Source organism: Mucor velutinosus, assembly GCF_035048745.1.
Source record: "Mucor velutinosus strain NIH1002 chromosome Unknown tig00000093, whole genome shotgun sequence".
Taxonomy (NCBI): domain Eukaryota; kingdom Fungi; phylum Mucoromycota; class Mucoromycetes; order Mucorales; family Mucoraceae; genus Mucor; species Mucor velutinosus.
Genome location: NW_027041907.1, coordinates 1067478 through 1093353, shown reverse-complemented (window position 1 = coordinate 1093353; position 25876 = coordinate 1067478). Strand labels below are relative to the sequence as shown.

Here is a 25876-nt window from a genome sequence, read left to right as displayed (position 1 = left end):
CAGCTAATTCAGCGGTGGGTATGAGTCGCCATCATTTGACAGATTTTTGTAATGCAAACTATACCTGATGTAGGGACCTGTCGATCTTGCTCCAAATCGCATTTATTTCCAACCAGCACCACTGGGAAATGCTCCAAATCCTTAACTCGAGCAATCTGACCGTGCAATTTTTGAACTTGTTCAAATGTATGGTACGATGTGATGGAATACATCAATACAAATCCCTCTCCATTCCTCATAAATCGCTCTCTCATGGCACTGTGTTGTATACATTGATATTAGACACTGCTGAGCATGGCTCTTCAATGGTACGTGCCTGTATTCCTCTTGTCCCGCTGTGTCAAGGATATCAAGCATGGCACATTCACTGTCTATCAAACATTGCTTGCGGTAGGAATCTATACAGGGGGAGGGGACGTTGGTTGCAGAGTCATAAACCGAGGGCTGGTGGAAACTCACCTTCAATGGTAGGGTCATATTCATCCACAAAATGGGACTGTATGAACTGTATTGTCATGGCAGATTTACCAACACCTAATTGTCAATGTAGTCAACCAACTGTTGTATGTACTTGTACATGTATGTATATAATACCTCCGTCTCCAACCATGACAATCTTGTATCTATCAGAGTGCGCACATGTTAGTAGAGCGCACGTCATCCTTGCAGTGCAGACTACATTACTCTTTCAAAAACGCTGCTCCTTTTGTTGACATTAAGTAATGGAAAAGAAAGCGTACAATAATGAAATGGATTATACTCGGTTTTTTTATACAATTATGCAAAAAAAAAGAGAAGCGTGTCAAGAGCAATAGGAGAAGGAGGGGAGATGTGTCTTCTATGGCTCGACAAAAGCCGTGATATAGGATCAAAGAAGCTAAAACAAGAGACTTTCATAATTACTCCATTCAGAGTACTGTTATAAAATAAGAGGCAATTCATTGTTATCTATCCAAATTGCCTTCATCTCATATGTATATTTTGAATAATTTAAGAAAGTTGGCTAATCAAATGATATTAAATCAACATAAGGAGTTGCTTGTTGAATTAGTTCAAAGAGGATGGGGGGGGGGAGACAGGCAAAGAAGGGGCGTTTTCTTTGTCTTTGTCTTGTTTTTAATGCTTATTAGGAGTCTGGCTATATTCTTTGTATACCATAATATTGGATCATAAGCTGACACAAGTCTATCATGATGCGAGAGAGATCCTTTTCAGTTGCTAACGAAATTGATGGGAATTCCGTCAAATCCGAACGTGATGTTTTCTACCTTTTGATCATGCATTTCTAGATACGCTTCATGTAAGCTACTTGTTTGCCATTTCCAAGGTAAACTAATACCGCAGGTTCAAACGTGAGCTTAGATGATAGCCTTTGACGAACTTAGAATGTAAATATCCTAAGGTTGCTTTCTAAAGTATGCTACACCGCTTCATGACAGGTCAAAATATGCATCCGATTGATCGGCGTAACATTTCCAGTGCATATTACCTATCTTGTAGACCACGCAACATCCCTGCTTAGCTGGAGTCCTGATTACCTTAACCTGACCTGATAGCTTTCTTCGGGAATATGTTTACATCGAATCAGAGCTCACTGAACATTTGAAGCCTTCAGACTACAACTGCACGAGGTTACGCAATAAAGAGGGGAAACTACAGTAAAAAGCTGGAGCAAATGTTTTAGTTGAGCAAATGTTAACATAACCAAGGGTCCAGATCTATTTTTTACTGCAAGTATGATGGCTTATGGTAATTGACTTGTGCTACATGATTTACATGAGATCCGACATTGATTATAGTGAATAACGGGTGCGATTATTTGAGTCGTTTGAGGAATTGGAGCGTGAAACCCCCCCCCCCCTGTATCTGCGCAAATGGAGGCAAAGTTAGAATGAGAGGGTCTGAAAAAGCTGCTGCTTTGTAACGAAAAAGTATAACACAACTCAAATATACAATGAGCCGCATATCCGAGTGCTGAATCAACTAGTTCACTAGCTAATTGAGTGATACAGCGCTTATGGAACCCTGATCTGTTCAAAGAAAGCTTAAGTTTTTCTAGAGATCCATGCAACTCGTAGGCATATGCATCTGTATCATGTATTGTGTAGAGACTATTCAAGCATGGGCGGCAACCTATGTGCTCTACGTAGTGTCGCTGAGATACACTCAATCATACTGCAGTCAATTAGCTTATTTTTCTGTATATGGTCACTAACCTGCAGTACTGTGGTAGAAGTATTGATAGATACTAGCTACATTGTTTGATCTGAACTTTTGAAGAATATAATATGGCTTGCAAGATGCGGTAATATTCTATATAAAAAATAGCTATAGTTGACTCTCTCGGAGTCATTTGATGCTAGATACAATATGCCGGCTCCTTTTGCTTTATTCTCATGCAAAGAGTACAGTATGTATACGCCTTTGAACATTGCGCTGAACGACACGGTTTTTGATAGTATGAAAAATCAATTAATATCAGCGACTAATTCACAAATAGATTTCTTTCGACAAATATGGTTATTGCCGTAGAGTGATTGCAGATGTGCCTACTGTGAATACAAGCTTGTAAAATGCATGAACATGACCCGCATCTTATACCGATCAACAGCTTATACTAACGAGACGCTACTGGAGCTATACGAGTCCATGTCGTTGACTGATAAAGTCTGATGCCAAATGCGGGTCAGTATTATTGTCGTTTGGCACATGAATGCGAAACTAGATGATATTACAAACTGGCCTCATAATCAAGAGGCACATGTGGCTGTATACATCCATTGATGGACTCGGACATGTATACTACATATAGTAATGCATGACAAGGCTGCACATTGCATTCGGTTGTTTGTCGATTCGAGTGGTATAGCGATTACCCAGTTATTGGTCTACCATGGACCATGGGTAACATAAGCCTAGCAAGACCACGTAGCAGAGAGCGCGTACAGTGATGATGCCATATTGTAATCATAACCAAAATAGCAAAACGTAATGGCATAATAGCCAAGTATATCAATTACACAGAAATTGATCTCACAACAATCTGATGCGAAAAGAAAATGCAAATGGCGATAACCAGTGTATGGAAGACACTGGTAGAGTCGGATCCTGTATCTCGCTTCTGTCTATCCTCCCCCCCCCCCTATCCCTCCCCATCTTGATAGTATTTCCGTTGTACAAATGATTGAAAAGACGGTAAATCGATGATTAATACAGGATAAGCCATTTCCAGTGTGAACATGATGTTACTGATGGCATCATTTGCCTTGAGGGATAAGCTCAAAATTTTTGTGTCAAATTAATATAAAAACAACAAAACTACAGGCTCCCATCATATCTTTTGCAGACGGGAAACGCTGGAAAGGAAGTTCATTCGATGCAGTGACCAGTTTCCCCTCATTTCATGGCCACTCGTTTGCCACTCCGTCTCAAAAGCTTTCCTTCATTTGAACTAAATGTCTATTCATTTATAAAAGCTATGGCTGCCCCTTTCGGCCCAATCTTCCTTCCTATCTCTCTCTCTCTTTGTCTCTTTTTCTTTTCTCGCCGTTCAACATCATTCATCACTTTGGCTTAAATAGACAACAGCAACAACATTCGCAATTGATCGATATTCTCAACATCTAACATCATGATTCAATTGTCAGCTTATGGGGAGCGAGTAGTCGATCGTATCAGTATGATCGGTATGTGGATAGCAGTTACTATTTGTGTTCGAAACTTTTTCGTCTGTCTTCGGCAATATCGTCGCACGCACGGTTTAATGTAGGGAGGACCACAGTGTCATTGAATATGATCTAATATGTCATTTGAATAGCCATTTAATGAATATCGCACAAGTTGTCGTGCTGTTTATCCATCGATTCTTGTATGGTCTTGTTCCATTATTCGAAATTACAACATGTGCATTTTGGCCCTTGCTTGTCTGGTAAGTGGATAGTGTTTGTTTATGGCTGGATCATGCCCATATTAATGCAAGTACTCTATTTTAGTTTATGGCATCTGAGTAATGTATCATGAGATCATCCGAGAATTACATAGCCTGCTAACACTGTCTTGTCGCCTCGCAGACTACATCCTTGTCTATTCCATCATGTTCAAAAGATTGCTCATATTAGAGTCGGATAAACACTCAATTTGGATCAAACTTGTGGGCCTTTTCTTGATCACACTACGATTTGCTGACTGGCCCTACGAGCTAGCCTTTCATACGTTGCAACAGCAAATCATGTCGCAATCCGTTGAATCTGGATCCAATTGCCTTGCTCAATGGTAATACACATGAGCAGAGTATCAATGAATATCACTTTAACGCAGTTGTATAGGGGCACCGGTGTCATCATTCTGAATTTTGTTGCTGATGCATTAGCCAACCTGTTCCTTAGTGGAATGTTTGTTAGAAGGTTAGTACCACTACACAGACTCCAGAAACACACACGCTAAGCTGAGACTTTAGATTGTACGTGCATATCAGAAACTCTCGTAAAGTAATGAGTCATCGAAACCAAATAATCGAATACATTGCTCGCAAATCACTCGTTTGTTTGATTTTGACATTTGTGGTTAATTTAGCCATGAATCTATTCAAGGTGACCAAGTTCATTGGCAACAGATCTGATGTAAGTATCAGCACTCTAGCTCATGCATTAGATACTCATAATCGCATCTTAGTCCTTCACTGTCTATTTCGAAATCATTGAATCAACACTGCTAGTAGAAGCTCTGCGCGTGGATTATACTCGACTTCCAGAGCAAAGCTTCTGTGAACACTGCGGTATGGTGCTCAACTCTTACGGCAACAAGGATCGTAAAAATTTACATCAGCAACAGATTAATGATCAAGTCAACAACATCAATATACCGGGCAGAACATCAGCCAGATCACTTGCGCCATCCTCCATCTTTTCTGATGCGCCTTACAACTCAAACCACCAATTGCAGCAGCAACAACACCATTCGGACCAATACAGTATGAGCAATACCATAACATCGCATGGCCATATACCATCTACTACTCGAATCAATGCTGACGAAGAGGTCTAAGCCATATACACATTTGCTATAGAAAATTATACACCCACATAACATTCGCACACTCTAATAGACATAATTTCAGCAGGCCCTGAAGATACAAAACGATTCATTTAATCTTGTAACGCATTTATGCAACCCCCTCTTTTTCATTTCATTTCTACATTTCTACCTCTATTTATTATTTATATTGTATTTGAAATGCTCGTTGAATCAGTAAAACCACATCCTTATCTGGTAATAGGGCGACTCAAGCTAATTTGTTTAGTAGTAGATAATGACGAAGACTATCTCTCAGCCATGGAAAAAGTGTAATCTTTCCAGAAGACCTAAAAAGTCCCTTAAAAGCACCAAATATGCTGCACCTGATGATTACTCAGTGGCATTGATTAAGCGTGCTCAGGGAGACAGTATGTTAAGTCCAAGGACACTTGTTCAAAAGACTGTTTTGCCACGAAATATAAATATCAAGGACGTTGAGTATATAAAATGCCATTTATTGTCATTGCAACTACATTCTCAAAAAAAAAAAATACCTTTCTTTATCTTTCATCTTTCTTAACCATTGTGAGTTTGCAATGAAATCAGTCTATTCAATCTATGGTGAGTATTAAAAGCAGTAAGCGACATTGATTTTAATGGTGCCACAGTGACAGTTGCAATTCTGTCCGTAACCTACAGCAAAAGAACAGTGCAGGCTGCTGCCGCACAGTATTACGATACTTCACCCACAACATTCAATGTCATTCATACACCTAATTATCATCCCGAGACGCAAGCTCATGGAAACAGGATGGCTGTGAAATTAGAGGGCAATGAGATGTTATATCCATTGACCAACCTCAACTCCACCGATAGCCTTGTCTATACGGGCACTGCTGATATCCCATTACTACTCAGCAAGTACAAATATGTTGTTATAGATCAGAAAGACAAGGAGGTGGAGAGCGAGCCATTTTATCGTCATTTAGACCAGCATACAAATGGCGCATACAACACTCCATATGAATTCTACGGCCGTCAGCTTTATCAGCCAAACAACAATGATCTACAACCACAACAGCTATTACCGCAAGTCAATTGGAGATACAAAAGCGCAACGAAAGATTATCAGTACAAAGGAGGCCTAGATCGAAGCCAAGTTCATCCCGTAAATGAAATTCCAACATGGCACATTCAAACAAATCCAGCAGATTTCGGAACTCTAAGAGAGAAAATTTTGGAAGACGTTGGGATTACTGCAAATATCACTCGTATTACATCCAGAAATATGGAACAATTCAAGAATGTCAAGATTGAATTGAGCGGACAGACGTCTAGATTATTTAAAAAGCTATCATATAATGTTCATATCGATAAAGAAGGCTCAATCGATGGCTATCGACGTTTCAAGCTGCGTTCATGTGCCACTGATCCAAGCTATATGCGAGAAAAGCTATTTTATGATATTCTGGATGCGTCGAAAGTACCAGCCGCAAAGGCATCTTTTATCAGGTAACCCTGGCATTTGGTAGACTTAAGAGTGGAACTAATTTATATCCTAGATTGTTTATTAATCAAGAGCCTCAGGGGCTTTATTTAGTCGTTGATAATTACAAGAACCCATTCCTGAAGAATGTGCTAGGCAATGGAAAGCCAGACTACAAAAATGGTGCATTATATCAAGGCAGTATGCAGGAAAATCCATTGGCTATTGGCAAGCTACAATCAGGTGCAAATATGGGCTATTTAGGACCCTCCAGCAATGATTATGTCGAGAGTAGTGTCAATTCGAGCTCTTACAAGGTGCAGGAGGTGGCTCATGACGACAAGTCAAACGATTACTTGGCGAGACTAGTGTCGTTCATCCGCTTTATACAAGAAGCAAGTACATATAAGCACGCCAAGGAGAAGGATGAGGAGAAATTGGCTCATGAATGGAATAAACGATTCGATGTCTCCGTGTTTTTGAAGCAGTAAGTTGAGCATTTGGCGAGAGTTTGCATAGCAACTGATCATTTGTTGTATATAGCCTTGTATATGAAGTCTTGCTGGGCCATGGAGATGGATACATGGGTGCAGCACACAACTATATGCTCTATCAAGATCTAGAACAGCACGGCAGATTTGTCTGGTTCGCTTCAGATCTGGATCAAACAATGGGCAACACACTCAAAGGGAATAGATCCAGTACTGCTAAATCTGCATTTCAGCGTTTAGATCGCTATGGCTTATTTGATCAAACAGCCAACCGGCCCCTCGTGAATGAACTCTTTCAGATCAAGCAATTTGTCATACAGTTCTTTCAAATCTTTGCAGATGTTCATCGATCACTGTTCAAGTCTAATGCAATTACAAAGCACATCATTTATCTGCAAAAACTCATAGAGCAAGATGTTGCATGGGATCAAAATCTAGATACTTATCGTCCTGACAACTTTTTAAACAACAAGCAGTTATACGACGATCAACTGAACCAAAAGGTGTTACAATTGCCATTGGGCCCGGACTTTATCGATCGAATCAACACCAAGGCCATTGATTTCCGTGCAGCTATTGAGGGGCCCATCCAAGGACATCCTTCTATTACTCCACTGTTCACCTGGTTTACAGAAACAAGTCAATACCTCGATGAATTTGTTCGCCTTTTAGAGCTAAAATAAACACTTGATTGGGTAACTTGATTTAGCGAACCGATCTGATTTTCCATGACAATTCGAGTAGCTCTTCTTGTTTAACCAGGCCCCGCTGGTTCATTAAGTTTTTTTTTTTCTCTTCTCCCTCTTTCTTTCACTGCTTCTTGTTTGAGGAATTATATCATAAATGGTAGGGCTTTTAGGATTGAATTAGAGCTTGCAGGGACATGTATTTACTTCCAATATTATAGTCTGCCAGAATCATAGCACAAATTGTAGTCTCTTTGGGTTCTGTTGTAACCAGAGCTTTCGTAGCTGCATACAAGCAAGCCGCTGCCAGTAAGTCTAGCTGAACCAGGGATAAATAAAAACGGGATGGAATCTTAAATACATTTTAGATGCTGGTAAGAATGGAGGTGCACAAGCAGCATCCGGTGGAAGAGCAGGTACCAGGGAAGGTGTTGTGGATGCTTTGACCCGTAAGACCGGCATGTCCATGGAAGAAGCCTGTCAAATTTTGAATATAACAAAGGAAGCCGATCTTTCAAAACTATCAAAGGTAAACTAGCTACTTAGTTGGGTAAAGGGTCGATGAAGTTAATTCATGTCTCTATCCAGAATTACGATCACTTATTCCAAGCGAATGATCCAGCAAAAGGAGGATCTTTTTACATTCAATCTAAAGTTGTGAGAGCCAAGGAAAGATTCGATATGGAAAAAGCAGCAGAGCTGAAAGCAAAAGCAACTGAAGAAGCAGCAGCAGCAGCAGCAAAAGCAGCAGAATCTCAGCAGCCACCTCCACCTCCACCAAATGCTTCTTAACATTTTGATTTGATTCCAAAGTAGTATACGTTAATAAACCAAAAAATAGATTCACTTTTTCTTTATAATCATTGCAAAGTATGAGTATATTTGTTGTGAGGATATTGACCAGATGGGTAGCGATGCTTGCTTAAGCTCTGCATGTTCCAAAGGCTACGCAAAGTATGTTAGCAGGAGGATTTCGTAAGACAGGATAATGTTGAACTTACTTGGGAAACCACAAACGGAGGCAGCGATAAAGTATGCAATCAGCTACAAAAGATATCAGATATTTGATCTACCAATTAACCTTGATGTCCACTTACAAAACAAACCAAGCAAATCATGGCCATAATCTTGGTATTCTTCCACCACATGGCACGTTTCAATTGAGTACTTCTCTTCTTGAAAGCGAAAGCTTGTTGATTCAAATTATCTGTTTTATCAACCAACAATTCAATACGTTCACCTCTTTCCAACACTCTTTCTATGTTATGGACCATGACATCTTTGACTTGTTCGATTTCACCATGAACTTGCTTTAAACGATCTGCGTTTGGATTTGTTGAAAAATACTCCATTTGCTTTTCAATCACTCGAGAGAATTCATTCAGGCCATAGGGAGGTGCTTCCAAGGCCCTGCTTTTACCATATGTAGTTAAAAATTTCTCCTTCAAGTCTTGCAAAAAGATGAATGGTATACGACGACCAAACGAATCATCAGCCATACACATGTAGGTGATGCCGTCTTCGCAAATATAATGAAACAAGTATCTATTAGAATAAACAGCTTGAGTTACATGCAACGAAACTTCCATCTTGCTACGCATATTACCTGTCATAGACATAAGTAAGCTTGGAGTTGTTGGGTGGAATCTTTTCAAGAATAGCTTGAGTTACTACATATTTCTACAAGTTAATAAACAACATCTATGTACAGTAGCTTATCATTACCAGAAGCGAAATTTCCGCTGCTGTTGGTATGTTCTGCCAAGATGGTTGCTCCACGAGCAACAAGGCCATAAATAAGCGACATATTTGATATATAGTATTAAATGAAAAATGAAATAAAGAGGGAAAAAAGTGATACACAATCCTGAGCAAGGCAAAAAGTGGGAGTGGTTATGCAACCCACGTGAGAGCCCCGCCCACCAAACACTCAAAGTAGTAGCCGCAGAAGGGGAAAAAGCTTGTAATGATGTTGTTTCCTTATGGCACCATGACGTCGATTGAGCCAATTTCGATTCATTGAAACGGAGATCACTCAGAGTATTGATGCGTCCCTGATGCGTTTGATCTCTTCTTTCTTTTGAACAAAACGAGAATGGTCAAACGAATGAAATGCTAGACATGAAATTGCGGTAAGCTTCGATGGCGGTTTGATTTGCTTACTTGCATTGTCAGCGCGAGAGCTTGATTAAATTGATGTTTGAAAACTATGTATCATACATTTGGGGATTGTTTTATTTATTATAAAATGCATCAGGCCGCATTCATCATACATGTGTTTGTTTGTCCATGTAAACAGGCTGCACCCTTTTTACTATTGCAAACACCTCTGCTGTAGATGTAAATCTTTTTGGTAATAGAGACACAACAGTTGATACAAATAATTTAATGACATTTCAACTTGCTGGTCATACCATGACAATTGAAAATATTAGACGCAAATAGATATGATGTGTTGCATGAAACCAGTTTTATGAATCAGTGGTAGTATCTAAGCTTAAAATATGCTTTATGCTTTACATACGTACTTTCTTTTGTATTGGTCTTGGGTATGGCAAGTCAATGTGGTTTGCTTTAGATATGTGCTAGTGGTGGTTGCTTTGTTTGAGGCAACTTGGTTTTTCTTATTGGACTGATAAAGTTCTGTATAGAATGTAGTATTACACTATGGACCTTGGGCTATTCCCACGGGATCTTCTGGTGGGTAACTAATACTCATCATAATACAAAAATTACTTGTGATGAGGTAGATAATAAACGGTATTGGCTCCTTTTAGCTCATCAATATGTTTTGAATCTTAGCATAATATCAGCAAATATCAGTGCCTTTTTTCGTTATATTTCGAACAAAAGAAATCTCAGAGACCACCTAATGTTTATATCCTTGCACAATGGCATAATATAGTATTGTAAAGGTATTACTTTTTTTACTTCTTTATATACGGTGAAATTGTGCTCGTTAGTAGGCACGGTATTCTGTTGAACAATTATTTGACATAGGCCCGCAAGTATAAGAAAATAGATGAAAATCGTAGGTATTATGGATATAAGCCAACATCAACATTGCAGCCAAAAAAAATCGCCCTTTGAAAATTCCAATTCCAATATCCATTTGGGATTCCGATTTGGAGCCCCGCATTTGTCAAGATGATGATGGTGCAAACCAAATTTGCGTAGGTAGCATGGTTGTTGAGAAAAGGGAGATTTTAGAAAATAGTTCATTTTGGACAGATGCTGTTAGTAAGACTTTTTGATTAGTATATAAACCTGGATCATATGTCTATTAAAAGTTGTAGAGAATACTTTGGTTAAGTAGAGGATGTTTGACTTGAGGTTATTGAGGACAATGTGGATGAGTAATGAGGAAAGATAGTAAAAATGAACAAATTTCAAAAGGCCGTACCGGTTGACTTTACTAAGTGAACATGAGCTTAAAGCTTAATAGCTTCTGTTTCTTTTTCAATTCTCTATACGATAATATGGTTATTATAGATAAATAAAAAAAAAGTTTTGATTATCCCCTGCTTGTAGCTCATGAAATATAAGATTTTGAGCAGATTTATGAAGGGAACGTACATCTGGTACTTAAAACCCTTATATTATAATGGATATAATGTAGAGCTATCGAATGGTCCTTGTTTTGTGCGAATCCAGTGAGTATTTGTCGAAATATGGTAAAAAAAAAGGGGTATCATGCAAAATCATGGATTTTTCTTCGAAATCTGCCTGTGATAGCAAGCGAAAAAATTGGGTGGCCTTTTTTTGGTCAGGACAATATTGTCAATATTTCATGATAGAGTTATGCTAGAACTTCAAGCAATAGCTCATTCGATAGAAAATTTTTTGGTTTACAATGCTTAGTAATGCTTAACAAAATGTTTTGATGACAGATACCGATTAATCTTTTGAAAACAGTCAAAAAATCGCAAAAACAATCGTAATGGTCTATGCGAGAAGACGAATGGTACCTTGGTGCAAGCGCTGTCAAACATTGTGCGTGATGATTGTCCAGATGTTAAGAACTGGGATAAGAAGGTGCCTGCGGTATTGATGGCGTTGCGTACAATGAAAAGTGAAGGCACAGGTTTTACTCCAGGAAAGTTGCTCTTTGGCTATGATATCAGGACTCCAGGAAATTGGGCTCCCCCAAGGATTAACTTTGTGGAAGGTGAATAAAGCGATAAGATTGATAGAAGGGTGGAAGAAATCGATGCTGCTGTCAAGGAATACCGAATCAAAGCAAGAGAAGTCTCCAATGAAGGAAAGAAGCAAGATATGATGACACAGTGAAGCTTTGAAAGCAATACCGAGTTGGGGAACAAGTGCTAATGAAAGATGATTACCCTGAAAACAAGTTTGCTGACAAGTGGATTGGTCCCATGACGGTTGTGCATGTAACTGGCTCTGGTACTTGCCACTTAGCTGGTCCTAATTCAAGACGTTTGGATGGTGCTGTTAATGGTGATCAACTGATACCTTTTGCATCAAGAAAAAAACATGGTTCCTAATGTGCAGACTAAACGATTAGAAGGCTTGTTTTCATCTTGGTTGGAAAGAAGAGAAGCAAGACGCCCTGAATGAATATCAGCACTTTAAGGAGGGAGGCATGTTACGATGGTAAAAGAATTTTGTGGTGGTGCTGTTTTCAAAAGGCGGTATCAGAACTCTGAGCCTATCAGAACACTGTTACTGAACTGGTGTTGAAGCCGGTTACTCTTACATTTTATACTTTGACTTATATATTTTGATCTATTATACAACACATTGTAAATAAATTGAACTTTCTTACGTTTAAATCTTTTGGGTACATAACCTTATATACATACTGAAGTGAACTAGACTACAGTGCGCGAAAAAAACGTTCCAGTGTTTTGCCAAATTGCACTTATAGCCAGTTTTCTCTGCAAATATCAAAGCTACTAAGGTTTGCTTAGTTTCATAAATAGCCTAAGTAGTTGGCTATCAGATGATATATTATGCACTTTATTCACGTAATTAGAAAAAGAATGGTAACCTCATGAAAAGTGAACAGTCGAATCTATTAAATTTTATAAAAAAGCTCAATATTTAGTTGGACCACCTTTACTCTTGATAACCGCTTTGATTCGGCGTGGCATGCTGCCTATGTCTTTAAGATAGTCCTCTTTTGTGAATTTATAACATTCCTGTTCAATTCTGTCTTCTAACTCAGAAAGGCTGGTGGCCCTAGTAGGGTACTTGTTCAAACGACGTTTTAGTTGATACCAGACATGTTCAATGAGGTTTAGGTCTGGGCTTTGGGGAGGGCCAATCAAGGACACTTTGCACAGGGAATCCGTAATGCGTGAACCATTTTTTAATGGGACCAGAAGTATGTGGTCTTGCGTTATCTTGCTGGAATCTAAACGTTCTCTTGTCCAGCCCATAGTACTCGATAATGTCTAACAAAGATGAGTCCAGAATTTCAACATAAACTTCTGAGTTAACAGTTCCTTCGGTAATGGTGGAGCCATAGCTGGGTTCATCCGCTGCTATCATGCCCCAGAAAACAACGCCACCACCATCTGCCTGGACTTGAGCCTCAGTTTGATGAGGCATCAACTCAATTAGCCTGTCAGTCCAGTTGAAAGATTCGCCGTCAGATCCCCACATGTTGACCCTGGTTTCATCGGAAAATTCCCATTTATGCCAATCGTCCGCAGTCAAATGTCGATGTCTCTTGGCCCACACAAGACGTTTTTTCCGGTTCTCCGCAGACACGAAATTGGTCTTTACCTTTCTTTTAGCCTTGAACCCTTTGCGCTTGAGTATATACTGTATATTCCTCAGAGTCATCTGAACTCCCATATGAGCAAGGTAGCACTGCACACCCTTGGGGCCGTCTAAATTACCATTGCGGAGATTCCTCTCAATGTAGTTCATATTCTGCGTAGTGATTTTGCTGCGTCTTCCGGGTTTGGCATGTTTTGAATGACCAAGAAACTTCTTCCTATAGCGAGAAAGTACACTGACGGACAAATCTGGGAAGATTTTTTGAATGGCACGGAGGGAACAACCTTGGTTGAGAAGAGCCTTGACAGATCCTTGAACCTCCTGAGGAATGGGACGTGTCATGTTAAAAAAAGTGATGAAGTAAAGATGGTAAAATATAATGAGGGAAAAGACCAAAATCTCAGGCTTCTTTATACTTTTCTAAGCATTCCTCGGATAACTAACATTTTAAACATAACTGATATAAAAAATTACGGCTCTCAGATTATTTTCGTGGAATGTATGCAAACAATAAGGTCATCAAGCGATATTTCCAATTTTACAAAATCGAAATTTTTTAATTTACGTCAGTTGCACTTGCTTAATATCTACTGTATCAATTATTTTAGTAGCTCATTTTGTGGCTAAAAACTCAAGCTTTCGTAGTCTTACTTTAGTTTTAAAACTGGAAAAAATTGACAGCGCTGTAAGTGTAAAACTACGAATTGGCAAAACACTGGAACGTTTTTTTCGCGCACTGTAGAATGCAATAAGATATCATTATAAACGATAGCTTTATGGCCTACCACCTACTTTTCATACGCTTCAAGAGCATTTAATACTGTATTGCAGTATGAAAAGGGCGTTGAGTTTGACAGCTGGCCCCACAAGCCAAAATTAATTCAAATCCAGAATCATAGTTTGTTCCAGATTGGACAAATCTTGATGATTTTGAATTCGATTAAGCTATTTTTGCAGATTCGACTAAGTAAAATATGATGATCACCCCATGCTTCCTTAAGCTTTCTTGGAGTACTTTTCAAGGTGCATCCAATGGTACTAAGTAAAATAGATGATTTCAATAAACTTAACAAATGATTTATGAAAATATGAAAAGAGGTTTCGGGCCAAAATGTCGAAATCTTACATATCAAAGTCCCACAAAGATGATTTCAAAGGTCGCTTTGGTTTGATAGAAACATTTTGATTCAAAATATACCATAGTAAAAGTCTCCATTTTCAGGGTGAAAAACGCGATCGTTTGGTTTTTGATGAAAACCATGAGGGGTACCTCATGCTTTTTGGTCGAATTTTGTTCATGTTTTTTTGATCCCCAAAAAGTTGAGCAAAGGTATTAGGAAGTAACTGCCAGACGAGAGCAAGTGTTTGGTGCTATTCTGACGATCTAAAACGGCCTTGGACGCGAGAAAACGCAGCTCAAATGCATTCATATTTTGCTGTATCAAGGGACACTAAGGGCTAAAAAGAAGAAACACCAGTATGCTCTTAGCCCGTATATGAAATAGCTACGTGTATATGGATGTAGAGCATTACATAAGAATCAGATCCACAGATAATATATAGTGTGGAATACATCCACTATGATCTGCATTCCGACAGCTCATCCAGTTACCAGATTTAGATATAAACTGTATGTACGCTGGATTAGATGTACGATATCGATTTATACTATAAGATAGGGACTTCAGATACGCTAGTACTATAAGATTCATACTATATAAGATATAGGCTACAGATGGCACCACGGACATGGATGGCACTATAGACTTATACTTGTATTCCGACATTGACTACGGATGTTTACCATATCTGGATAGGCACCAAGATTAATGCAATATGAGCTTGTTGCTTCAGATAGGCACCAAGATTAATGCAATATGAGCTTGTTGCTTCAGATGTGCACTTTATGATCCACGCTATAAGACACATGCTTATATCCGTGATACTAGCTACAGATACTTTATGTACTACAGACTTGTACTATATATGAGACATGCTACAGACATGCCATATATCCAGATACATGCTAAAGATGTATGCTTAGCGATATACACTCAGATATGTACTATTAATATAGACTAAGAAGACTGTACCTATCGGATACATGCTACTAGATCGATATTAATTATCCTTATAGAAAGGATAGATCAGGGTACTTCGGATGAGAGTCTAATTATTCATCCAGACAGAGCTAAATCATGATTAGCTTGCTGGAATTGTCTTTTAGCATGATTAGACGTTAGTTGATCTGAGTTGACTTATTTGTCAATCTAATTAATAGAACTTTTATCCATTGTTATAGTATATAAGAAGGATCATCTACCTGGCCAGTAGAGAGACTTCAGTTTACTTTACACCTGTCAGTTTGATAATAAAATATACCTTTATCAAGTTGACTTTACTGTTTTTTTATTCTTTTTTTTCCGTGAATTTTAGTCTGTAAAGCCTCAAATTCCACAGCTATATTAGGAAGCAATTTTTTTTTTTTGCAGGGGAGACGAGCTCCAGGTTATATTTAAAGTCCTTTAAATGTCATACCGAGGGATAGAAAAGACTGTTGGTGGATCCAATAATGTCTGCAAAGAAGGGGAATAAGATATTTTTGAACTAAGTTGGGAAAGAAATCTACTACTAATAAGGTGCGACACCTAGAGCCAGTACAGTCTTGCGGAAATCGTCAAAATATAGATCATGGATAAGAGCACAAAACACCAAACGAGGACATCAGTACTATGTCAAAAAATCAAACAACTTGCGTTCACCAGGATTTGAACCGGGGATCCTTCCGTTGGCATACGGAAGTTCTACCACTTCGCCCTACCACCAGGGGCTATATTAGGAAGCAAAGGATGATCTTCACAACTTATATAGTCGAATCTTACAAAATAATTGAATCAAGTCGAAGAAAGACGCTTTCTGTCCAATCTTGAACAGAAAAAATGTTCTGGATTTGAATCAATTTTGGCGGCTGGTGCGGCCGGCTGGCAGACTCAATGCCCTCCTTTCCATCATAAAGGCAATACAGTAATAGATACTTTTGAAGCGTATGGAAAGTAGATGGCAAATCATAGAGCATTATCGTTAGCTATGCTGTTCTTTTTGAATCTATATTTGATAACGCCAGTCTATCAAAATACTTGTTAGATCAACTTCTTTCCTTTTTGAGGCTTTGAAAGTGTTTAGGGACCATAAGTTTATCATGTTATGATATTACATACAGGCAAAATCTCTTGACGTTAAATTATATGTATATGATTAAATTATGTACAGGCTTTAAAATACATTGGTCATAGCAATCAAAGGACAGTACAAGCATTGAAACAAGATGCAATCATAAAAGAGCATAATATTGAAGCTAATGACAAGACGTGGTTGTTTTTTTATTAATGTGTATTTGAGTTTATGAGATCACCATACTTGATGGATTAAGATTTTTGAGGCTATTTTGACTTGTATAGATAGAGGTAGCAGAGATATAAGAACGACTTGGCCTTGTATAGATGTCAGGCATTAATTGTCTTGATAATTGATTGAGTAAGAGGAAGCACAGATGAGAGTAGGGCTTGACCTTGTATAGATGTAGAGATGATATATTTGAACAGTCTTGTCATTTTAGGAGCTTGTAGGAAGCACAGATGAGAGTAGGGCTTGACCTTGTATAGATGTAGAGATGGTATATTTGAACAGTCTTGTCATTTTAGGAGCTTGTAGAAGGCACAGAGAACTTGGCTTGATAGCATTTGGAAAGAACAGCTTTCTTTAGATGAGATAGAACATGAGATGGCAGAGGTAACTAGATAAAGATGAGATGAGTACACAAGTACTGTGGCATGAGTGCGTAACAAACCATTTGGGCAAAGAAAATTGACCATCAATAAAAGGAACCAACACTATATAAACAGGTACCAAGGTGTAAACTTGCTTCACCCATCACAAGATCATCGACACGCTCAAGCCGCCTCCATCTCCGGATCATAGGGTTAAACCCTACTCTCGTCGGCAATAAAGCTTGTGATCATCCCGTAGCATGACCAATGGATTTGTCCTGCAGTCTACCCACGATTATGAAGCGGTGATCCTACTCAGTCCCTACAAAGTAGTTTTTCGGCACTATGTAATCAATAGGTTAGTCAACATGGCTCATACGTTCAACAAGATAATAACTTACTCGCACAGTTCACCAAGGTCTGCATGTATCAAAGATAGTGTGGCCTTTTTCTAGCATGGACCAAGAGACGTAGAGAGGACCATGGATTTGTAAGGCATTGTATGTAGCAGTAGTAGAGGCCAATAGACAGTAGAGTATTTGATTTAGATGACCATATGTAGAGAGAGAGAGCCCAAATGTCTTGTAGTGAGTTTGCTTGTATAGAGTATTTTGCTTGTTGTAGAGAGATGAGATGAAGAAGAAGAGGGAAAAGCTGTTGAAACAAATCCCTATTTATATCCTTCTCATCGACTTTTATGTGAGTCTAGTATCCTTGCCACACTCAAATTCGTTTCCTTTTACTTTTCTCCACAATATACTACTTTTAGCGCGTGAAAATAGTACCATTTTGACGTTTGACACTTGCTCTATTTGATCCGCTTCGTCCGAGGCTTTCAACTGTTTTCTGTCTCGAGTTATGTCCATTTTGCTACTTCAAAAAGCCCTTTTTCCACCTTCACATGAAACGAGTTCCCCCATCTCTCCCTAGATGTAATTAACAGACAACTTCTCACGGGCTCAGCCTCATCAGAAAGTAAACAAAAAATGTCATTTGACACTGAAACAAATGCAGCTGGTTGCTTGATTAAGTAATCTTTCTCTACCTCCCCTTAATTTCTCTCTCCAAAATCACACAGTTCCCGATCCATCTCTTCTGTTGTTTGTATTCGCCATAGACTCTCCATCTAATTGGGCAATACAGGATGATAAGGTTGGCTTACTTGTTGCTTACATCATCTTGGAGCCAGTGCAACAATTGATTCTGGATTAAGAGACAAGCGTACACCTCGGAAAGCAAGAGTATCATATGAATATTACTGCGGCTATCTCCATGGAATGGAACATAATGAATTGTTTTCGAACCAGTGCAAGTCATCTTGTTTCCAGCTATCATGGTTGCTGTCAATGATGTCAATCAAGTGTTTGCGCTACTAGATATCATCAATATGCCCACATTTACATAATGAGTTGGTCATTCTCGTGTATCATTCCTGCAACCTGTTTTTAGTTCTTATGCCAAGAGCATGCATCCCATAAAGAGTCAACACATTTCATATCATTTTTTTTAGGAATCGTCCTCTTCTAGAAGGTACTCGGATCATGCAAGATCAAAATAATTCATTTGCTAAGCAAAATTGAGCTTTAAAAAAATCACATGTAAAGTAAACAAAAGGACATGAATCGAAGAGAGATAAGCAAGTAAATGGCCAATTTGTGGTCAAAGAGAGGATATTTTATTAGAAAGTATGTACATCATTCGAAAGCAAATCGCTTGAGGAATCCAATGGTACTATTTTCAGGGTTCTAAGTAAAGTACACATCGCGAAATTCATCAAACAAGGCCGTGGGATTTCCAAAAGAAGGAGGTTTCTGAATTAAACTTCACCTGCAATATCATTTTTGTCTGTGTGCTATTCTGTTGCTTTGGATCATGTCACGCTTCTCTTATGTCACCAGCCTGTCCTTTTTGGGTCTCACATTGCGTACGCTATCCATTTGAGGAGTCTCGCTTTCTCTATAATCGTTTCTGTGGGTATCATTGCCGTTATATTATAGGGCTTTGAGCAATCAAGGAGAGTCTTCTAGCCAGCCAAAAAGGATTACAATCCCGCTCGACTTTCTGTCATGATTCGTTGATTTTGGATCTTTTTGCGATTTGATCGACTTATTTTAGAAGATTCGACTATGAAAGTTGTTGTGATCATCCTTTACAGCCTTAAGATATCTAGAAGAACTTTTCAATGCGCATCCAACTGTGTTGGGTATAATAGATATTTTGATTGAACTTGTTGAGCAATTTCTGAAATTATGAAATGACGTTTTTGGCGAAAATGTCGAGATTTTATATATCAAGGTCTCACCAACATAGTTTCAGAAGTTGCCCTGAATCGAGAATTAATATCATCATAACATAATAAATGTTCAGTCCTTAGACACTTTACAACCCTAATATGGAACCTGAGTTTCAAGGCATCTATCAGACCTGGCTCATATGAGAATAATGATTTTACAATCAATCAACAAAAACCACTGTTAGTTCTACCCTCTTTCCTCTGCTCAATGCTGTCAATGTTTTATTTGAACGACGTCTCCGAGCCTCAGAGATTTCACTACTTACTGCAGACATCTTACGCAGCCCATGAATCGTCAATGTCCAGACTAACGTTATCAAATATAGAATGCAAGACGATGCCATTATGAACGATATAGAATGCTATAAAATATCATTATAAACGATAGCTTTATGGCCTGCCACCTACTTTTCATACGCTTCAAGAGCATTTAATACTTTATTGCAGTATGAAAAGGGCGTTGAGTTTGACAGCTGGCCCCACAAGCCAAAATTAATTCAAATCCAAAATCATAGTTTGTTCCAGATTGGACAAATCTTGATGATGTTGGATTCGATTAAGCTATTTTTGCAGATTCGACTAAGTAAAATATGATGATCACCTCATGCTTCCCTAAGCTGCTGCCCCTGGTGGTAGGGCGAAGTGGTAGAACTCCCGTATGCCAACGGGAGGATCCCGGTTCAAATCCCAGTGAACGCATTTTGATTAATTATTTACGGTCGTACTGATGTCCTTGTTTGGTGAATGTTCTCTTATCCAGTATCTCTGTATGACAACTTAGCATGATTGTATTGGCTCTAAGTGCCGCACCTTATTTGTAGTAGATTTCTTTCCCAACTTAGTTCAAAAATATCTTATTCCCCTTCATTGCAGACATTGGGCCACCAACAGTCTTTTCTATCCCTCAGTATGACATTTAAAGGACTTTAAATAAAACCTGGAGCTCGTCTCCCCTGCAAAAAAAAAATGTTTCCTTAAGCTTTCCTGGAGTACTTTTCAAGGTGCATCCAATGGTACTAAGTAAAATAGATGATTTGAATAAACTTATCAAATGATTTATGAAAATATGAAAAGAGGTTTCTGGCCAAAATGTCGAAATTTTACATATCAAAGTCCCACAAAGATGATTTCAGAGGTTGCTTTGGATCGATAGAAACATTTTGATTCAAGATATACCATAGTAAAAGTCTTCGTTATCAAGGTAAAAAACGCGATCGTTTGATTTTCGGTGAAAACCATGAGGGGTACCTCATGCTTTTTGGTCGAATTTTGTTCATGTTTTTTTGATCCCCAAAAAGTTGAGCAAAGGTGTCAGAAAGTAACTGTCAGATGAGAGCAACTGTTTGGTCCTATTGTGACGATCTAAAACGGCCTTGGACGCGAGAAAACGCAGCTCAAATGCATTCAAATTTTGCTGTATTATGGATATTAAGGACTAAAAAGTGGAAATACCAGTATGCTGTTTGCCCGTATATGAAAGAGCTACGTGTATATGGATGTAGAGCATCAGATAAGAATCCGATCGACAGATAATATAAAGGGTTTCCATATGTACATTGAAAATCAAACGATTGCGTTTTTGATTTTGATAACGAAGACTTTTACTATGATATACGAGCCTTTCAGCACTTCGGGTGGTTTCCTGACCTACGCTTCGCTTCGATGGAAACCAACCTACGTTCAAACGGCTCGCGCTGCCGCGGGCCTTTGGCTAATATCCCAAAATTAATATAGCTAAAATGTTAGAAGAACCCTGACTGTTGATTGATATATAATCACTAATCATATGAGTGTTTATGCTTCGGATGGTTCTCTACCTTCGCTACGCTTCGGTGAGAACCATCCTGCACAGCGACAACTCGAGATACCGGTTACCCTTCTGTATCTTATCATAATACTACTACGTTCAAGCTGACACTCTACTTACACATGAAAACCCTTTATAATATCTGTGGATCTGACTCTTATCTGATGCTCTACATCCATATACACGTAGCTCTTTCATATACGGGCAAACAGCATACTGGTATTTCCACTTTTTAGTCCTTAATATCCATAATACAGCAAAATTTGAATGCATTTGAGCTGCGTTTTCTCGCGTCCAAGGCCGTTTTAGATTGTCAAAATAGGACCAAACACGCTCTCGTCTGGCAGTTACTTCCTGATACCTTTGCTCAACTTTTTGGGGATCAAAAAAACATGAACAAAATTCGACCAAAAAGCAAACCTGTTGCGTACCACACTGTACTCAAAAAGAGTTACATGTTACATTAAACAAAGTGTGCAAATTTAACTATTACAGAGTTCAATCAGATTTCCCCCAACATCATGGATTTTTAGTCCAATGGAAACGTTGTTCATTTCAACCCATGAATACCTTTCTCGCCTACATTCATTTACACATCTGCCCACTTTTAGATACATCTCTGCCTACATTTAAATATATCCCTGCCTACTTTTATATAAATCCCTGCCTACGTTTATATATATCTCTGCCTGCTTTTATATAAATCTCTGCCTAAAATCAAATACACTCCTGCCTATATTTATATATACCTTTGTCTACATTTATATATGCCTTTGCCCATATCTAAATACGTCTCTGCCTACTTTCTGCCCACTTTCATTAACATCTCTGCCTACATTTAAAGACATCTCCGCCTACTTTCATATGCATCTCTGCCAACGTTCATATATGCCTCTGCCCACTTTTCTGTGTGCCTCTGCCAACTGTCATACTGTAGGGGGAACAACTGTCCCGTTCATTCAAATAATCTTGACTTTTACCCAGTATAATGCCAAAACTCAGAAAACAAAGCTACCCCATACTGCGTTCGATAGAAGAGCCTATAGGGATTACAGCAACATAAAAACCTTATGGCTGGACTATATTCTAATCCCAGTATAACCAGCTAAAGTGAGACGTGGCAAAAATGTTAGGTGGGTAATTCTAGATGATATAAAATGGTTGATATCTTTACTTCCAACAGACGTATTGAAGAAATCTAAAAAACTATGCGCGGTATGCTCAGAATATTTAATATCCCAGGAGCACTCTAAAAGTATAAAAGAAGCTAGTTTCTTCATGTTTTTTCTTTATTTCTTTGCTTTCTTATTTTTTTTCAAAGCTTTCATTTTGCCTGCTCGTTTAACACAAGATTTGCGCAACATTCTCCAATCTTTGCTCCAACGTGGTCTTTCGTTCTCAAAGATAAAAATTTTGTATCCAGGATTGGGTAACTCTACTCTTACAAGGCTCAGAGAACTATATTGCCCTGACCCAGCTAGACCTCTTGGCGGAAGACCGAAAAAACTTGGTGCTAAAACTATGTCCCTAGTGTCAAGAGGACTTCGATCAGGTGCTTTAGATAATCCCCGAGCAGCACAAGAAATTTTAAGATCGATGGGCCATGATATGTCAATTAATGGCATCCGCAAGTCATTGAGACGAAATGGACTTAAATCTCGTAGAAAAGTAAAGACCAATTTTGTTAGCAAGACAAACAAGCGGCTTCGATTGGCGTGGGCTAAAAAGCATAGGCATCTTACTATTGCTGATTGGCGTCGTTGGGTGTCTTCGGATGAAACAAGAATAAACCTTTGGGGCTCAGATGGTAATTCTTTTTACTGGACGAATGGTGGCCGAATCATGCAGTCGTATCAAGTCAAGTCTCAGTTGCAGAGAAATGACGGTGGGGTCATGTTCTGGAGTTGCATAACAGCGGAGGGGCCTGGTTATGGTACTACCATTATTGAAGACGCAATAAACTCGGGCTTGTATGTCGATATTTCGAAGACATCATTGAACGATACTCTTGAGCACTTTGGGAAGACACCATCTGATGTGCGATTTCAACAAGACAGAGCAACACCGCATACATCGGGCATTACTAAACAATGGTTCACCGACAATGGGTTTAACCTAGACGAAATCATGGATTGGCCACCTCAAAGTCCCGATCTTAATCCCATTGAACATGTCTGGCATCTCCTAAAGCTTCGTCTTAATAAGTGTCCCACTAGGCCCCCAACAAAAGAAGAATTAGAGCGGCGTATTAACATTCAGTGGTAAAAAATAACAGAAAAAGAGTGCCAGAAATATATTGATAGTATGCCTGCCCGAATCAAGGCTGTCATCAAGAGCAAAGGTGGTTCAACTCACTATTAATGATTTTATAATAAAATGTACATTTTTCTATATTTATTTTTTAACCAATAAAATCATTGGATTTTAGTTTTTGAAAAAGTTATAATTATGTATAGATAGCACTACTTTCTCTCATTCAAACGATATATATTTCGACTTTGTATACAAAGAAATGACCAAAAACTTGTGCAAAAAGACAAAATTTTAAACGAACGGGACAGTTTTTCCCCCTACAGTATGTTGTATATATCTTGTTAGATAGCGTTAGTCACTGTTGAAGCATAAAACAACAACAGCCGTTCGCTGTCGTTACAGTACTTGTTCTTAATCAAACGCGATGAATGACACAAGTGGCAAATGTATTCAATACTAGAAATGTTATTTCAAATAAAGAGAATCGTTGGAAACAGCTAATATTATTAATTCAATGATTTTATAGCATTAGCACATTTTATTCTGTACCTACAAACTAAACAAAGCACAAAGCAAACAAGAAAACTTAGCATTACAGTAAGGTACCACATAGAAGCTTTCTGTGGCAAAGTGTACTCACTACATTAATATATTATATGATCCAGTTCAACAAATACGCCATTTAAAAGCTTTTTACCATTTTATTGCTGTATTATTGATATAATTTAATACGATGCTTTGTTGGGCTGACTGTATTAAAGATGATTCAGAAGATTCATAGTTTATTATTAGCTTATCGTTAGTTTAATTCAATATGATCACTGTTTCTACAGTGCGCGAAAAAAACGTTCCAGTGTTTTGCCAATTCGTAGTTTTACACTTACAGCGCTGTCAATTTTTTCCAGTTTTAAAACTAAAGTAAGACTACGAAAGCTTGAATTTTTAGCCACAAAATGAGCTACTAAAATAATTGATACAGTAGTTATTAAGCAAGTGCAACTGACGTAAAGTAAAAAATTTCGATTTTGTAAAATTGGAAATATCGCTTGATGACCTTATTGTTTGTATACATTCCACGAAAATAATCTGAGAGCCGTAATTTTTTATATCAGTTATGTTTAAAATGTTAGTTATCCGAGGAATGCTTAGAAAAGTATAAAGAAGCCTGAGATTTTGGTCTTTTCCCTCATTATATTTTACCATCTTTACTTCATCACTTTTTTTAACATGACACGTCCCATTCCTCAGGAGGTTCAAGGATCTGTCAACGCTCTTTTCAACCAAGGTTGTTCCCTCCGTGCCATTCAAAAAATCTTCCCAGATTTGTCCTTCAGTGTACTTTCTCGTTATAGGAAGAAGTTTCTTGGTCATTCAAAACATGCCAAACCCGGAAGACGCAGCAAAATCACTACGCAGAATATGAACTACATTGAGAGGAATCTCCGCAATGGTAATTTAGACGGCCCCAAGGGTGTGCAGTGCTACCTTGCTCATATGGGAGTTCAGATGACTTTGAGGAATATACAGTATATACTCAAGCGCAAAGGGTTCAAGGCTAAAAGAAAGGTAAAGACCAATTTCGTGTCTGCGGAGAACCGGAAAAAACGTCTTGTGTGGGCCAAGAGACATCGACATTTGACTGCGGACGATTGACGTAAACGGGGATTTTCCGATGAAACCAGGGTCAACATGTGGGGATCTGACGGCGAATTTTTCTACTGGACTGACAGGCCCACTGAGTTGATGCCTCATCAAACTGAGGCTCAAGTTCAGGGAGATGGTGGTGGCGTTGTTTTCTGGGGCATGATAACAGCGGAGGATCCCAGCTATGGTTCCACCATTACCGAAGGAACTGTTAACTCAGAAGTTTATGCTGAAATTCTGGACTCATCTTTGCTAGACACTATCGAGTACTATGGGCTGGACAAGAGAACGTTTAGATTCCAGCAAGATAACGCAAGACCACATACTTCTGGTCCCATTAAAAAATGGTTCACGCATTACGGATTCCCTGTGCAAAGTGTCCTTGATTGGCCCTCCCCAAAGCCCAGACCTAAACCTCATTGAACATGTCTGGTATCAACTAAAACGTCGTTTGAACAAGTACCCTACTAGGGCCACCAGCCTTTCTGAGTTAGAAGACAGAATTGAACAGGAATGTTATAAATTCACAAAAGAAGACTGTCTTAAATACATAGGCAGCATGCCACGCCGAATCAAAGCGGTTATCAAGAGTAAAGGTGGTCCAACTAAATATTGAGCTTTTTTATAAGATTTAATAAATTCGACTTTTCACTTTTCATGAGGCTACCATTCTTTTTCTAATTAC

General features: G+C 38.6%; 8 protein-coding genes across 8 annotated transcripts; 6 read left to right on the top strand and 2 right to left on the bottom strand.

Moving 5' to 3' along the window:
* Nucleotides 1–3631: 3631 nt before the first annotated feature.
* ATC70_002103 (uncharacterized protein) lies at nucleotides 3632–5043 on the top strand (the record flags this gene model as incomplete). Its single annotated transcript, XM_064821486.1, has 7 exons — nucleotides 3632–3765; nucleotides 3818–3928; nucleotides 3993–4006; nucleotides 4071–4272; nucleotides 4326–4403; nucleotides 4457–4619; nucleotides 4672–5043. 7 exons carry the CDS (start codon nucleotides 3632–3634, stop codon nucleotides 5041–5043), a joined length of 1074 nt encoding a protein of 357 aa, XP_064681172.1.
* A 566-nt stretch (nucleotides 5044–5609) lies between these two features.
* Nucleotides 5610–7673, top strand: ATC70_002102 (uncharacterized protein; the record flags this gene model as incomplete). The annotated part of the gene is made up of 4 exons (XM_064821485.1): nucleotides 5610–5634; nucleotides 5682–6525; nucleotides 6576–6986; nucleotides 7043–7673. The coding sequence occupies 4 exons, from the start codon at nucleotides 5610–5612 to the stop codon at nucleotides 7671–7673; spliced, it is 1911 nt and encodes a 636-aa protein (XP_064681171.1).
* A 160-nt stretch (nucleotides 7674–7833) lies between these two features.
* Nucleotides 7834–8468, top strand: EFM4_1 (Protein-lysine N-methyltransferase efm4; the record flags this gene model as incomplete). The annotated part of the gene is made up of 4 exons (XM_064821484.1): nucleotides 7834–7836; nucleotides 7898–7985; nucleotides 8045–8205; nucleotides 8265–8468. 4 exons carry the CDS (start codon nucleotides 7834–7836, stop codon nucleotides 8466–8468), a joined length of 456 nt encoding a protein of 151 aa, XP_064681170.1.
* A 130-nt stretch (nucleotides 8469–8598) lies between these two features.
* On the bottom strand, nucleotides 8599–9483 carry ATC70_002100 (uncharacterized protein; the record flags this gene model as incomplete). The annotated part of the gene is made up of 5 exons (XM_064821483.1): nucleotides 8599–8621; nucleotides 8678–8720; nucleotides 8774–9221; nucleotides 9283–9346; nucleotides 9402–9483. The coding sequence occupies 5 exons, from the start codon at nucleotides 9481–9483 to the stop codon at nucleotides 8599–8601; spliced, it is 660 nt and encodes a 219-aa protein (XP_064681169.1).
* Nucleotides 9484–12929: 3446 nt separating this feature from the next.
* Nucleotides 12930–13769, bottom strand: ATC70_002099 (uncharacterized protein; the record flags this gene model as incomplete). The annotated part of the gene is made up of 1 exon (XM_064821482.1): nucleotides 12930–13769. One exon carries the CDS (start codon nucleotides 13767–13769, stop codon nucleotides 12930–12932), a length of 840 nt encoding a protein of 279 aa, XP_064681168.1.
* Nucleotides 13770–22815: 9046 nt separating this feature from the next.
* ATC70_002098 (Chitin synthase) lies at nucleotides 22816–23559 on the top strand (the record flags this gene model as incomplete). Its single annotated transcript, XM_064821481.1, has 1 exon — nucleotides 22816–23559. One exon carries the CDS (start codon nucleotides 22816–22818, stop codon nucleotides 23557–23559), a length of 744 nt encoding a protein of 247 aa, XP_064681167.1.
* Nucleotides 23560–24774: 1215 nt separating this feature from the next.
* ATC70_002097 (uncharacterized protein) lies at nucleotides 24775–25200 on the top strand (the record flags this gene model as incomplete). The annotated part of the gene is made up of 1 exon (XM_064821480.1): nucleotides 24775–25200. One exon carries the CDS (start codon nucleotides 24775–24777, stop codon nucleotides 25198–25200), a length of 426 nt encoding a protein of 141 aa, XP_064681166.1.
* Nucleotides 25201–25236: 36 nt separating this feature from the next.
* FMP27_1 (Protein SABRE) lies at nucleotides 25237–25614 on the top strand (the record flags this gene model as incomplete). Its single annotated transcript, XM_064821479.1, has 1 exon — nucleotides 25237–25614. The coding sequence occupies one exon, from the start codon at nucleotides 25237–25239 to the stop codon at nucleotides 25612–25614; it is 378 nt and encodes a 125-aa protein (XP_064681165.1).
* Nucleotides 25615–25876: the final 262 nt, after the last annotated feature.